Below are 13,931 nucleotides of genomic sequence, written 5' to 3'. Positions count from 1 at the left end.
TAACTAAAAACTAGAAACCCATCCTCAAAAAAAGTCTATTCTGGTTTAGGAAGAATGACTAACAAGACTAAGTCTTCTGGCAGATATATTACATAGAGATCATCTATCAAACGCCAATTACAAAAAAAATTAATGCAATTTCTATGGCTTCTAGCTCCTCCAAGTGCACCAAAAGAACTTCAAGTTTTAGAAGTACTCAAGACTACAGTACAGTTGTCATGGGAACCTCCAGAAGATGATGGTGGAAGTCCAGTTACTGGCTATGTAATTGAAAAACGTGAAGTAAGCCGGAAAACATGGAGCAAAGTAAGTTCATTCTCTCTCATTTGAATTTCTATTGCTATATTATTTCCACATGTGCTACTGAGTTTTGTGTCTTATACTGATAATCACTCTTTGGAAATAAATTTTAAAAACACATTGGAACCTTTCTGGTCTTCAGGTTATGGATCATATTGTTGACCATGAGTTCACTGTACCTGACCTCGTCCAAGGAAAAGAATATTTATTTAGAGTTTCTGCATGCAATAAATGTGGCCCTGGAGAACCTGCATATATTGATGAACCTGTAAATATGTCAACACCAGCAAGTGAGCATATTGCTGCTAATTTTCTGTTTCTGAAATCTGATTTTCTTCAAAATAAGATGTAAAAACAAAATATGTTTTAATTTTTAATAGCGGTGCCTGACCCACCGGAAAACGTTAAATGGAGAAATCCAACATCAAAAGGAATCTTCCTAACCTGGGAGCCTCCAAAATATGATGGTGGTGCCCGCATTAAGGGTTATCTGGTAGAAAAATCCCAACGTGGCACAGATAAGTGGGAGATATGTGGGGACCCTGTTATTGAAACGAAGTAAGTAAATTGACATCAGTAGATACATATTTTCAACTAACTATGCCATCATCATTGCTTTAAATATCTGATTTATTTTTTTTTTAAACAGAATGGAAGTAACAAAGCTCCTGGAAGGAGAGTGGTATGCATATCGGGTTAAGGCTCTGAACAGAATGGGAGCTAGCAGGCCAAGCAAGCCAACTGATGATATTCAGGCCATTGATGCAAAAGGTAATTACTTCAACTGCTGAATTACAATAGCTGCTTTCTTTTTACCGGTCTCTGAAATATTGTTTCTATATAAACATTTTTATTCTCTCCTAAATCAGAGGCTCCAGAAATTTTCTTAGATGTGAAGCTTCTTGCTGGACTTACTGTGAAAGCTGGAACTAAAATTGAGCTACCAGCTAAAGTAACTGGAAAGCCTGAGCCCCGGATTACTTGGACCAAGGCTGACAAAATTTTGAGACCTGACAACAGAATCACCATTGAAAGCCAGCCTAATCAATCTACAGTGACCATTACAGACAGCAAAAGGAGTGACAGTGGAACCTATATTATAGAAGCTGTAAATTCCAGTGGACGTGCTACTGCTGTTGTTGAAGTTAATGTCCTCGGTATGCATGTATTCTATGTTGTTTATACAAATAATTAGTAATGTACTGAAGTATGCAAGCAGAAGATTAACTTTCACATCTTATCCTCTACAGATAAACCTGGTCCACCAGCTGCATTTGATGTAACAGAAATCACAAACGAATCCTGCCTTCTAACATGGAATCCTCCACGAGATGATGGGGGTTCTAAAATTACCAACTATGTCCTTGAGAAAAGAGCTACAGACAGTGAAATATGGGACAAGCTGTCATCAACTATTAAGGATACAAAATTCAGAGCTACCAACTTAACTCCTCATAAAGAATATGTGTTCCGAGTCAGTGCTGAGAACATGTATGGTATCGGGGAGCCAGCACAGTGTAACCCCATCATTGCCAAATATTCATTTGGTTAGTTAATTAAATAATTGTTAAATTTTCACAATATTTTAATAGGGAGAAAAAAACTCACATCTGATGGTTTTGGTTTTTTGTTTTGTTTTTGTTTTTCATTAATTAATTTATACAGATCCACCAGGCCCTCCAACAGGTCTCAAGCCTACAGAGGTCACTAAAGATTCAGTCACTTTAACATGGAATGAACCAGATGAAGATGGTGGCAGCCCCATAACTGGCTACTGGGTTGAAAGATACGATCCTGAGCAGGATAAATGGATAAAATGCAATAAAATGCCAGTGAAAGATACAACATTCAAGTAAGACTACAGTCAATTTAAGCTGAAATATGGCACAGAGACAGAAACAGTAGTCTTTTAAATAAGTTTTACATTGTTCTTACTCTTTTTTTCCTAACTTCCATAAGTTTTGATTCAGCTACCATCTGGTGGCATACTTTTTTCATAATTAGTTTTAAAGAAAAATGTCTTTACAGCAGAGTTAATCAAGTATTTTATTTTTTTAAATGTTATGCTTAATAATTTCTGTGCTATGTGATTATTCATAAGATATTCTAAAATAGCAGATATAGCCATCTCAAGTATCAAACCAAAAAATTTGGGTTTTTTCTGCTGGTACTCTTATTAACTAAAAAAATATAGAACATGCAAAAATGCAAGATGTTCTTATAATGCTCATTTCTGTCCCATGATTCTCTGTTTTACTGTTGACAATATGCCTATTTCAAATGTTCAACATTTCATAAAACATCATTAGCAGTAATTTAGGTATTTTCAGATTTCCCAAGTAAACTGTGATATGAAGAATAGAGAGAATAATGTTTTAAACATTAATTAATATCTAGCTTTTGTTTAATCAAACTTAATTTTTATTTTCAGAGTTAAAGGTCTTACAAATAAGAAGAAATATAAGTTCCGTGTCTTGGCAGAGAATCTTGCAGGACCTGGAAAACCAAGCAAGGAAACAGAGCCAATCTTAGTGAAAGATCCAATTGGTATAATAAACACATTTTTAATAGTTTAATTTAGCAACAACAACAAAAATTGTTTTCAATCACATAATTAATATTGAACTCTTGTCTAGATCCACCATGGCCTCCTGGAAAGCCCACTGTGAAAGATGTTGGCAAGACGTCATTGACCCTAAACTGGACAAAGCCAGAACATGATGGAGGGGCAAAGATTGAATCTTACGTCGTTGAGCTGTTAAAGACTGGAACAGATGAGTGGGTGAGAGTGGCTGAAGGAGTTCCCACAACTGAACACTTCCTCAAAGATCTTATGGAGAAACAAGAATATTCATTCCGTGTAAGAGCTGTGAACAAGGCTGGCGAGAGTGAGCCCAGTGAACCCAGTGATCCCGTGCTGTGCAAGGAGAGGCTCTGTGAGTACTGTTTCAGAATGTGCTCCTGCTGCAAATAGACTGTTTCTGCCATTAAAAAAGCCCCATGTCTGCCTGTTTCCGTAGGCACCAAACTATTGGAAAGCTTATGAAATGTAAAATTTGCCTTGCTTCAGCTCAGAAAATACAAAGCTTTAAAACTTTAGGTGTATTCCCTGGCTTCCAAGATCTTTCGTGGGAATTACAATGACCTGGTTTACCTTCTTTTTCTATTTTGCAGATCCTCCTTCACCACCTCGCTGGCTTGAAGTTATTAATATTACTAAAAACACAGCAGATCTTAAATGGACAGTACCAGAAAAAGATGGGGGTTCCCCAATTACCAACTACATTGTTGAAAAAAGAGATGTAAGGCGAAAAGGCTGGCAGACAGTTGATACAACAGTCAAAGATACCAAGTACACAGTGAGCCCGCTGACTGAAGGCTCATTGTATGTGTTCCGTGTGGCTGCTGAAAATGCCGTTGGACAGAGTGACTACTGTGAAATTGAAGACTCAGTGCTTGCTAAAGATACTTTCAGTAAGTTTTGATTTGCTTACTGAGTGATCAGTAGCTCATGCATAATGAATTCCTAGTCTTCTAATGTGTGTCTTTTTTCTGTTTTAGCAACCCCGGGGCCTCCATATGCCCTTACAATAGTTGAAGTGAAAAAAGGTCATGTTGACTTGAAGTGGGAACCACCTAAGAATGATGGTGGCAGACCAATTCAAAGGTAAGGTCATTTTGTATAGGTTCCTATAGATGAAAATCTTTTAATGAATTAAGACATGTCTCTCAAAATGTTTAAATTTTAAATGGACAAATTTTATATGAAAAAGAGGTAGATGGATGTAAGAGAAGCCATGTGGTCAAAGCAGTTAAGGGTTTGATTTTAAAATGTGGAAATTATGCAAATAAAATACCTAATATGCATGGACAAGGAATACGTGTCAACATCCTTAGACTTATTTATGTAGCCACTTAGTCTATCAAGTAATATTGTTGCATTTTCCTACTGCTTAGTTTCTCCTTCAGACTGTATACACTCAGCTAAAATGAAGCCTCACCTCTTTTCTGTTCATTCTCTTCTTTATAACAATTCTCAGACTGTTTAACTCTTCTAGGTTGTTTCTAACTTGTCTTTTAATTTGGTTTCTAAAGTATCTGTACTCTGAAATTCACCTTGAATGCCAGTTGGATTTTTCCTCTTTACATTTTGATTTTTCCTCTCTTTCCAAATCACAGTAAACTCAAGTTAAAGAAACAGACGAGTTCAGAGACCTGCCTGAAGCAACATAATTTACTTAATTTGCATTACTTTGCCATAGCCTGTCCTAAGCAGAATTTTGACAGCTGAGTAATAATATCTACAAATACTCTCAATGGACTAACCACTGAGATCCAAACTAGGAAAGATAAAAGTATAGCTTGGAGGTTCTTTTGCCTCTTTAGCTCTCTCAAATCTGAAAACACAGTTTAGTTCAGTTCTAAAACACAGAACACAGTTCAGGTATTAGCTTTCAGGCCTGGGTTTGTCAGTGATGTCAGCCCTAATAGGGCCTGAGACCTACTAGGACTAAGTGACTAAGGTGTGAAGAAAAGTTCATGGAATCTATTACTCATGACTCTCTTTGCTATTCACTGTCCAACCTCTTCTAATCTCTTTTTATCTATTTTATTGAACAAGAACTCTGAAGTGTTCCTTATTTCAAGTGCCTGATAGTATTTTCCCCAATTTATTCAGATATGTTATTGAAAAGAAAGAAAAACTGGCCACTCGCTGGGTAAAAGCTGGCAAGACAGCTGGTCCAGATTGCAATTTCAGAGTGACAGATGTCATTGAAGGCACAGATGTACAGTTCCAGGTTCGTGCAGAAAATGAAGCTGGTTGTGGTCATCCCAGTGAACCAACTGACCTCATTCATATTGAAGATCCAACAAGTAAGTAGTAGTAAAATATACAGTGTATGGATTATAGAAGCAGTGTACTGTGTGGAACAGATATTCTGAGAGAAAAATTACACAATAACTTTTCCATTTCTGCAGGCCCTCCTTCACCTCCTCAAGATTTACATGTCACAGATGCAGGCCGAAATCACATTTGCATTGCATGGAAACCTCCTGAGAAGAATGGTGGAAGTCCTATTATTGGGTATAATGTTGAGATGTGTGAAGCAGGAACAGAAAAATGGATGCGAATCAATTCTCGTCCAATAAAAGATCTAAAATGTAAAGTGGAGGAAGGTGTGGTTCCAGACAAGGAATATGTGCTAAGAGTCAGAGCTGTCAATGCTGTTGGAGCTAGTGAGCCATCAGACATCTCAGAAAAAGTTGTTGCCAAAGACCCAGACTGTAAGAATAGATGCCTTTTTTTTTTTCAGATCTCCATAATAAAAAAAATGGTGTTTGGCAACTTTCTAGTAATATTATACTTACTTTTACAGGCAATCCAACCATTGATCTACAAACTCGTGACATTGTTGTTGTTAAAGGACAGAAATTAAGTATCCCTATACCCTTCAGAGCTGTTCCATCCCCAACTATAACATGGCACAAAGATGGCAAAGAGTTGAAAGCTGGTGACAGAACATCAATGAAGAGTGACTACACCTCTGCATTGCTCGAAGTCGTAGACAGTGTTCATGCTGATGCTGGTGTTTATACTATCACACTGGAGAATAAGCTGGCATCAACGACTGGCTCAGTCAATGTCAAAGTCATAGGTAACTAGATTCTTCCCTTCCAAGAAATATACTTATCTTCATTTGGGCCTGCAGCAGACGGAAGAAAGGACTAGAAAGATATTTTTTCTGCCAGGTGGACAAATCACTTCAATTCAGACACATGTAGATTGTCATACAGACATTAATGTTACGAAATCCCATGAAAAAACATTACCGCAAGTTGCTCTAACTATTCAGTGGCTGCTCAAAGCCCAATTATTTTGAATAATTATAGTATAAATATAAAAATGTTTTAAGAATTCTGACTCTTTTTGGGAACAAATTCGTATACATGGTGTGTAGTCAACATTTGTGGTCTTGGTCTGCTTTCTGCAAAGCAAAGACATGATTTCATATTTATATGAATACAGTTTCCCATCTATTTAGTTAGCTAATTTTTTATTCTTATTTAAAACAGGTCCACCTGGACAGTGTAAAGACATCAAGGCAAGCGAAGTAACTAAGAATTCTTGCAAAGTATCCTGGGAACCTCCAGACTTCGATGGTGGTACTCCTATTTTGCATTATGTTCTAGAACGCAGAGAAGCAGGTCGTAGAACATATATCCCAGTCATGTCTGGTGAAAATAAACTTTCATGGCAAGTCAAAGACCTTATCCCAAACTGTGAATATTACTTCCGTGTTAAAGCTGTCAATAAGATTGGAGGAGGTGATTATATTGAACTAAGAAACCCAATCATTGCAGAAGACCCAAAACGTAAGTTTGTCTTACTATTAAATAATCTAGCAAATTGAATTTTAACTAATATCTTCGTCCTTTCTTTTATCATATGACCCTTCTTTTGATCTACTCTTCTACAGAGCCTCCAGATCCACCTGTTGACCTTGAGGTCCATAATCCAACATCAAAATCAGTAACACTTACATGGAAACCACCCCTGTTTGATGGTGGAAGCAAAATTATGGGCTATATAATAGAAAAGCTCGCAAAGGGCAAAGAGAGGTGGGAGAGATGCAATGACTATCTGGTACCCTTACTAACTTATCCAGTGAAAGGCCTCGAGGAAGGAAAGGAATATCAGTTTCGTGTTCGTGCTGAGAATGCTGCTGGCATCAGTGAGCCTTCTCGGATTACTCCTTTCGTTAAAGCTGTGGATCCTATTGGTATGAATTAATAATTTGATTTTTTGTATTAATTGCCATACATCCTCAAACATATTGGAAGATTCTACACTCTATTTATCATTCTCTGTTATTACAGAGGCTCCAAAAGTCTTCCTTGCTGCAAACCTACAGTCTGGCCTTGAAGTGAAAAGAGGTGATGAGATCATACTTGAGGCACATATTTCAGGGTCACCTTACCCATCTATCACTTGGCTGAGGAATGATGAAATTGTCAGACCAGAGGATATCAAAAAGAGAGTAACAACACCAAAGAAGAAGGGTGAAGCTGTAGAAGAGAAACCTTTCCAGCTGTCACTGCCAGAACGTTTGAGCGTTGACAACCATAAAGAAGGGGAGTCTGTACTATCAATTCGTGACTCCATCAGAGCTGACCATGGCACATTTACAATTAAAGTAGAAAATGATCATGGTGTTGCAAAAGCCTCATGTGAAGTCAATGTGTTAGGTGTGTAAAGAATGTTCTTAAAACACCTAGTTGTTCAGAGTATTGGGTAAGAAGTGCAAATGATGAGTACTGATCATTTTTCTCGGTTTACTGACAGATATACCTGGGCCTCCAGTCAACTTTGTATTTGAAGATATAAGGAAAAATTCTGTCATCTGCAAGTGGGAGCCTCCTCTTGATGATGGTGGAAGTGAAATCCTAAACTATGTACTGGAAAAGAAAGACAATACAAAAGCTGAAATGGGCTGGGTCACTGTCAGTTCAACACTCAGGCATTGCAAATTCCATGTTACAAAACTGATTGAAGGAAAAGAATATCTCTTCCGTGTATTTGCTGAAAATAGAGTTGGAGCAGGGCCACCATGTGTTTCAAAACCAATGACAGCTAAAGATCCTTTCTGTAAGTTTTAATTTTGAAATACAACTTTTTCAGAAAACCAGTGTAAAACTACAGACTCTTACAATACTCAGCTTCATCTAGGTGAATGTTTCCCAGAAAAAATTTGAGCAATGTGATATTTATCGCACATTGAAGTAAAGAGAACTATTGAAAATATTAAAGAATGACGATCACTGTCATAAAACTTTACACTTAAAACACTTACCTTCTGAAGAGTGGCATTCTCTATGTTTAATAGATGAGTATTCTTACCAAAAGAGAGAACTACTGCAGTTTGATTACTGATTGCTGTTAGGATTCAAAGTTTCTAAGAAAAAGAGCAGAAAAACTATTAATTACTTAAAATTAGTAATTTCTTATATCTTATTCTCTCTTAGCTTTGAGTAAACTCTGAAGAAACAGCAGTGATGACAAAACAACAATTTTTTTTTTTTCAGCTCCACCAGATGCACCTAATAAGCCTGATGTGGAAGATGTTACCAGCAACAGTATGCTGGTTAAGTGGAATGAACCAAAAGATAATGGCAGCCCTATCATAGGATATTGGATTGAAAAACGTGAAATTAATAGTACTCATTGGGCTCGGGTCAACAGAAACCTTGTGAATGCTCTGGAAGTAAAAGTTGAAGGACTACTGGAAGGTTTAACTTATATCTTTAGAGTATGTGCTGAAAATGCAGCTGGCCCTGGTAAATTTAGTCCACCATCAGATCCAAAAACTGCACAGGACCCAATAAGTAAGTATCTTAGCAGAAGCCAACAGCATACAGGTGACAAAATAGTATTCATAGCCTTTAACTTTGATTTACACTTATTTATTTGTAGTGCCACCTGGTCCACCAATTCCAAGGGTTGCTGATACAAGTGCAACTTCTATTGAGCTAGAATGGGAACCTCCTGTGTATAATGGTGGTGGAGATATCACTGGTTACCATGTGTACAAACAACTGATGGGAGTAAAGGAGTGGTCACGTTGTACAGAGAAACCCATTAAGGTTCGACAGTACACTGTTACAGAAGTCAGAGAAGGTGCAGACTATAAACTCCGTGTTACTGCTCTCAATGCAGCTGGTGAAGGACCACCTGGTGAAACTGAACCCACAACAGTTGCAGAACCTAAAGGTATTGCAATTGCATTGCTTTCAAGAAATGTCCAGCTGCTTAAAAGGTGGGTTTGAATCCCTCCCTTCAGCTAATGACGTGTTTCTCTCTCTTCCACAGAGCCTCCCACTGTTGAGTTAGATGTTTCTGTCAAAGCAGGCATTCAGATCATGGCTGGGCAAACTATTAAAATTCCTGCTATTGTGACAGGACGTCCTACTCCCACCATTGCTTGGACTGTGGAGGACGGTGAACTAGACAAAGATCGAGTTGTTATTGAAAATGTTGGCACAAAATCTGAGTTAACCATTAAGAATGCATTGAGAAAAGACCATGGAAGATATGTAATTACTGCTACCAATAGCAGTGGTTCAAAATCTGCAGGAACCAGAGTCGAAGTATTTGGTAAGAAAAATATTTTCTCAAATCAACTAAGCATTTCTTTTGGTTAGTATGGGCTTTACTGTATTTGTTTGATTTTGTTTTTCAGACGTTCCTGGACCAGTCCTTGACCTAAAGCCAGTGGTCACAAACAGAAAGATGTGTTTGCTTAACTGGTCTGATCCTGAAGATGATGGCGGCAGTGATATCATAGGCTTCATTGTTGAACGGAAGGATGCCAAAATGCATACATGGAGACTAGCTGTAGACACAGAAAGATCTAAATGTGATATTACAGGTCTACTTGAAGGGCAGGAATATAAATTCCGTGTTAGTGCCAAGAACAAATTTGGTACCGGTCCACCTGTTGAAATAGGGCCCATTCTTGCAGTTGACCCATTAGGTAAGACTACTAACTTTATGAGATTTAAAAAAAAAAGTTAATAAAGCAATGTTGTTGTGTGAATTGCTTTCTATACAGAAATTGTATTTACTTTTCAATTACATGGATAGGCATCTGCCTTAGATCAATTACTTCAGTCAGATGTCTAAATCAGTTCTGTGAAACTACTATGGTTCTTTATGTATGGTGCCTACGGAGACACTACTTATTACCTTTTTCTCCACATACATGAGAAACTTTATACTATCCATAATTATACTCAGATTCTTTGCATACAAAAGTTATGGTTTTAAAAACCTAGAGCTACTACATTACATTAGCATTTATACAATTTAAAATTCTCTGATTTTTTTTTTCATTATAATTTGTCTGTGTTAATAGGTCCTCCAACGGCACCTGAGAGGTTCATGTACACAGAGCGAACAAAATCAACCATTACACTTGATTGGAAGCCTCCACGTAGTGATGGTGGCAGTCCCATCTTAGGGTATATTGTTGAGAAGAGGAGACATGATTCAAAAGATTATGAAAGAGTTAATGCAAGGCTCTGTCCAAAAACATCTCTTCTCGTTGAAAAACTTGATGAACTTCATATGTATGAATTCCGTGTCAAAGCTGTTAATGAAATTGGAGAAAGTGAACCATCATTGCCCCTCAACGTAGTCATACAAGATGATGAAGGTATATCTGCTTTAAAGAAATCCATATAAATATCTTCAGAACACTCCAAGGCAATTTCTGTTTCATCTTCACTCTGTCATTTTTCTTCTTGTTTTCAGTACCTCCAACTGTTACATTGCGCTTGGCTGTGAGAGGAGATACTATCAAAGTCAAGGCAGGAGAACCAGTTAATATTCCTGCTGATGTGACAGGTCTGCCAATGCCAAAGATCGAATGGGACAAGAATGAAGTTTTAATTGACCAAACATCTGATGCACTTAAGATAACCAAGGAAGAAGTATCTAGAAGTGCAGCAAAAACTGAACTTATTCTGCCTGCAACAGTGAGGAATGATAAAGGCACTTACACTGTGAGAGCTTCCAATCGTCTTGGCACTGCATTTCGCAATGTGCACGTCGAAGTGTATGGTAAGGATGCAACATTTTAATAAAATGCTGCTAATAAAATGCTTTTGCCTTTTTCTTAATGTAGTTCTATGTTCTATTGCTTTCATACAGATCGTCCTTCTCCACCAAGAAATCTTACTGTTTCTGATATTAAAGCAGAATCATGCTATTTAACATGGGATGCACCTCTTGATAATGGTGGTAGTGAAATTACCCATTACATTATTGAGAAACGTGATGCTAGTAAGAAGAAATCTGAGTGGGAAGAAGTCTCTACAGGCGCTGTTGAGAGAAGATTTGGGGTAATTTATAAAATATCGTTATTACATACTTTAGTATGCATTAAAAATAACAATATTACATATCTAATGAAATCTGCTACTTGCATAGACACCTGTGCTCATGCTCCATTTGGACACCAGAATTACTGGATGAATGGCCAGTATTTGTATTGGCCGTCCATGTATCTGTGTTATCCCTCATGTGACAAAACAAAAGAAATTATTCGCTATTGCTACTTAACTTCAGCTGAGCTAGAAGATATCTTCCTTTCCATTTTCCAGCATTATTCAATTTTACCAACTGCAAAAACAAACATGATGACATTTTTATTTATGTTTGGTCCTATGCACATGAAATAAGAATATCCTTAGGACATCATATGTAGCTGTGTAGTAATAAACAGAGGTATGTCAATGAGATTCCAAGACAGAATTTGAAGTGAAAATCACTGCATATCTCCAAATAAGTTTATTCCAAAAGTAGCCAAGTATTGATTTAAATCTTATTTTTCAGGTATGGAATCTTGCAACAGGTGAAAAATATCAATTTAGAGTCCGAGCTGTAAACAAATATGGAATAAGTGATGAATGCCTCTCAGAAAAAGTTGTTATTAAGGATCCCTACGGCCTTCCTGGACCTCCTGGAAAGCCAAAAGTCTTAGATCGCACCAGATCATCTATGCTGGTGACTTGGGAGCCTCCTTTGGACAATGGTGGCAGCCCAATAACTGGCTATTGGTTGGAGAAGAGAGAAGTGGGAGGCGTCTACTGGGCACGTGTCAACAGGGCTCCGGTAACAAAACCATCAGTAAAAGGTCTACAGCACAATGTGCTTCGTTTGATTGAGGGTGTTGAGTACCAGTTCAGAGTTATGGCTGAAAATCTTGCTGGAATTGGCCCTCCCAGTGAACCATCAGATCCAGCCTTAGCAGCAGATCCCATATGTAAGTATATAATTTGTATGACTATGTTAAATGACTCTATCACATCAGAACAAAAAATGTGCTACTATTTTTTATTTTTCATTTAGTGCAATTAATCAAATATTTTGTTTTCATTAAACCAAAAAGAGTACATTGACACAAATAGTTTCCTGATTTGGTGGTTTTCACCATTTTAAAAATAATTAGCTGTAATTTAATTTTTTTATCTCTTTTATGTGCCTAATACTTTGATTACACCAATGCAGACATTGCCAAATAAACTTTAGATCAGAATCATATTTTTATATTATTGTTTTACTTAATTTTTAAAGAGTTTGATATTTATGTCTTGTACCTTAAGTATCTCTTAATAATATAGGTTATATACGCAATTAGTATGCATGTTCTAGGGTTATACACTCCATGTATGAGAGAAGAAAATTAAAATACTTGCATTTTTCTAGAAACTATTCAGAAAAATATAGGAAGACCCTAACTCTCAGGTAATTTTTACTTATTCTCGTTTTGTAAGTTGTTCCTGGTCCACCATCTTGCCCAGAGGTCAAAGACAAAACAAAATCATCTGTAGCTCTTGCATGGAAGCCTCCTCAAAAGGATGGTGGGAGTCCTATAAAAGGATATATTGTTGAAATGCAAGATGAAGGTAGTACTGACTGGAAGAAGGTGAACGAAGGAGACAAACTCTTTCCTACTTGTGAATGCGTTATCCCCAACTTGAAAGAGCTCAGAAAATACCGATTTAGGGTGAAAGCTGTAAATGCTGCTGGAGAATCAGAACCAAGTCCTGCAACATCAGAAATACCTATCCAAGATATTCTAGGTAGGTGTTCTGGGAGCTGATTTAGATATTTCTATCTAAATGCCACTTACTGCTGTGAATGTTCAAGCAGGATGCCAAACAAGTCAAACAGAATAAAAAATTATGCAAAAATTTAACAAAAGATTGACACACATTTTTGAAAGTGTCATGATGACTATTACCAGGGCATGATCTATTAGAAAAATTGATAAGCAACTACAGTCATACTAAGGAAACACTCTGTATTTTATGAAGAAATTACTGCAACAAGTTTTTCTATTTGTATACTTCCCCAGTTTCCACTTTGCACACCCAACCTTTCTCACATAAACATGCATTCTACATGTTTCAGGGGACTTTCAGATCCACGCTGACAGAAATATCCTTTGAGTAGCTCTTAAAATTTATATATTTAAATATTTTTGCAGGGGAACCAGAAATTTTCCTTGATATTGGAGCACAGGATTTGCTTTCTTGTCGTGCTGGCACAACAATTAAAATCCCAGCTGTTATCAAGGGTCGTCCAGTTCCAAAAACATTTTGGGAGTATGAAGGAAAAGCAAAAACAGCAGCAAAGGTTAGTAAAAGAAATAGCTTTTTTCTACACCTGTTTCTAGACATTTAAGCCTATTCCCTTTTATATTTATATAATTTCCCTTTGTTTATAGGAGGGAGGTCATAACGTACCTGAAGAAGCTCAGGTAAAGCAAACAATTTTTTTAATGTCAGTATTGTTGCATTTTTCAAACATTAAAATATTTAAAGTTGATCTATAACTTCTCTTTCTTCTTATAATACACAGGTGGAAGCAACTGATACACGTTCAGAGATTATCATCCCTGAGTGCAACAGAAGTCATTCTGGACGATACAGTATTACAGCAAAGAATAAAGCAGGACAAAAAACAGTGCATGTCAGAGTCAATGTGCTTGGTATGACTTGTATATATTGAAGTATTCAAATACTAGATTTTACTCTTATTTTTCTACATACTTATGTAAAATTGT

At 37.0% G+C, this 13,931-nt stretch overlaps 1 protein-coding gene across 1 annotated transcript in view; it reads left to right on the top strand.

Moving 5' to 3' along the window:
* Positions 1-13,931, top strand: part of TTN (titin) — a 239,103-nt gene that overhangs the window by 156,796 nt on the left and 68,376 nt on the right. The window contains exons 196-225 of the mRNA XM_039387980.1: positions 155-306; positions 443-590; positions 681-858; positions 950-1,071; positions 1,170-1,457; positions 1,551-1,847; positions 1,966-2,152; positions 2,732-2,847; positions 2,937-3,236; positions 3,475-3,774; positions 3,862-3,967; positions 4,979-5,175; positions 5,281-5,586; positions 5,679-5,957; positions 6,376-6,675; positions 6,780-7,082; positions 7,180-7,548; positions 7,646-7,948; positions 8,386-8,685; positions 8,774-9,070; positions 9,170-9,454; positions 9,540-9,833; positions 10,215-10,514; positions 10,613-10,921; positions 11,012-11,202; positions 11,696-12,125; positions 12,637-12,945; positions 13,353-13,501; positions 13,593-13,625; positions 13,727-13,856. Coding sequence (XP_039243914.1) covers positions 155-306; positions 443-590; positions 681-858; positions 950-1,071; positions 1,170-1,457; positions 1,551-1,847; positions 1,966-2,152; positions 2,732-2,847; positions 2,937-3,236; positions 3,475-3,774; positions 3,862-3,967; positions 4,979-5,175; positions 5,281-5,586; positions 5,679-5,957; positions 6,376-6,675; positions 6,780-7,082; positions 7,180-7,548; positions 7,646-7,948; positions 8,386-8,685; positions 8,774-9,070; positions 9,170-9,454; positions 9,540-9,833; positions 10,215-10,514; positions 10,613-10,921; positions 11,012-11,202; positions 11,696-12,125; positions 12,637-12,945; positions 13,353-13,501; positions 13,593-13,625; positions 13,727-13,856 — 7,278 coding nt within the window. The remainder of the gene's footprint in view (positions 1-154; positions 307-442; positions 591-680; positions 859-949; positions 1,072-1,169; positions 1,458-1,550; positions 1,848-1,965; positions 2,153-2,731; positions 2,848-2,936; positions 3,237-3,474; positions 3,775-3,861; positions 3,968-4,978; positions 5,176-5,280; positions 5,587-5,678; positions 5,958-6,375; positions 6,676-6,779; positions 7,083-7,179; positions 7,549-7,645; positions 7,949-8,385; positions 8,686-8,773; positions 9,071-9,169; positions 9,455-9,539; positions 9,834-10,214; positions 10,515-10,612; positions 10,922-11,011; positions 11,203-11,695; positions 12,126-12,636; positions 12,946-13,352; positions 13,502-13,592; positions 13,626-13,726; positions 13,857-13,931) is intronic.

This window comes from Pipra filicauda, unplaced genomic scaffold, assembly GCF_003945595.2.
Source record: "Pipra filicauda isolate LSUMZ 115617 unplaced genomic scaffold, ASM394559v2 scaffold5_size6683894_pilon, whole genome shotgun sequence".
Classification (NCBI taxonomy): Eukaryota; Metazoa; Chordata; class Aves; order Passeriformes; family Pipridae; genus Pipra; species Pipra filicauda.
This window is presented reverse-complemented; position numbering and strand designations above follow the sequence as displayed.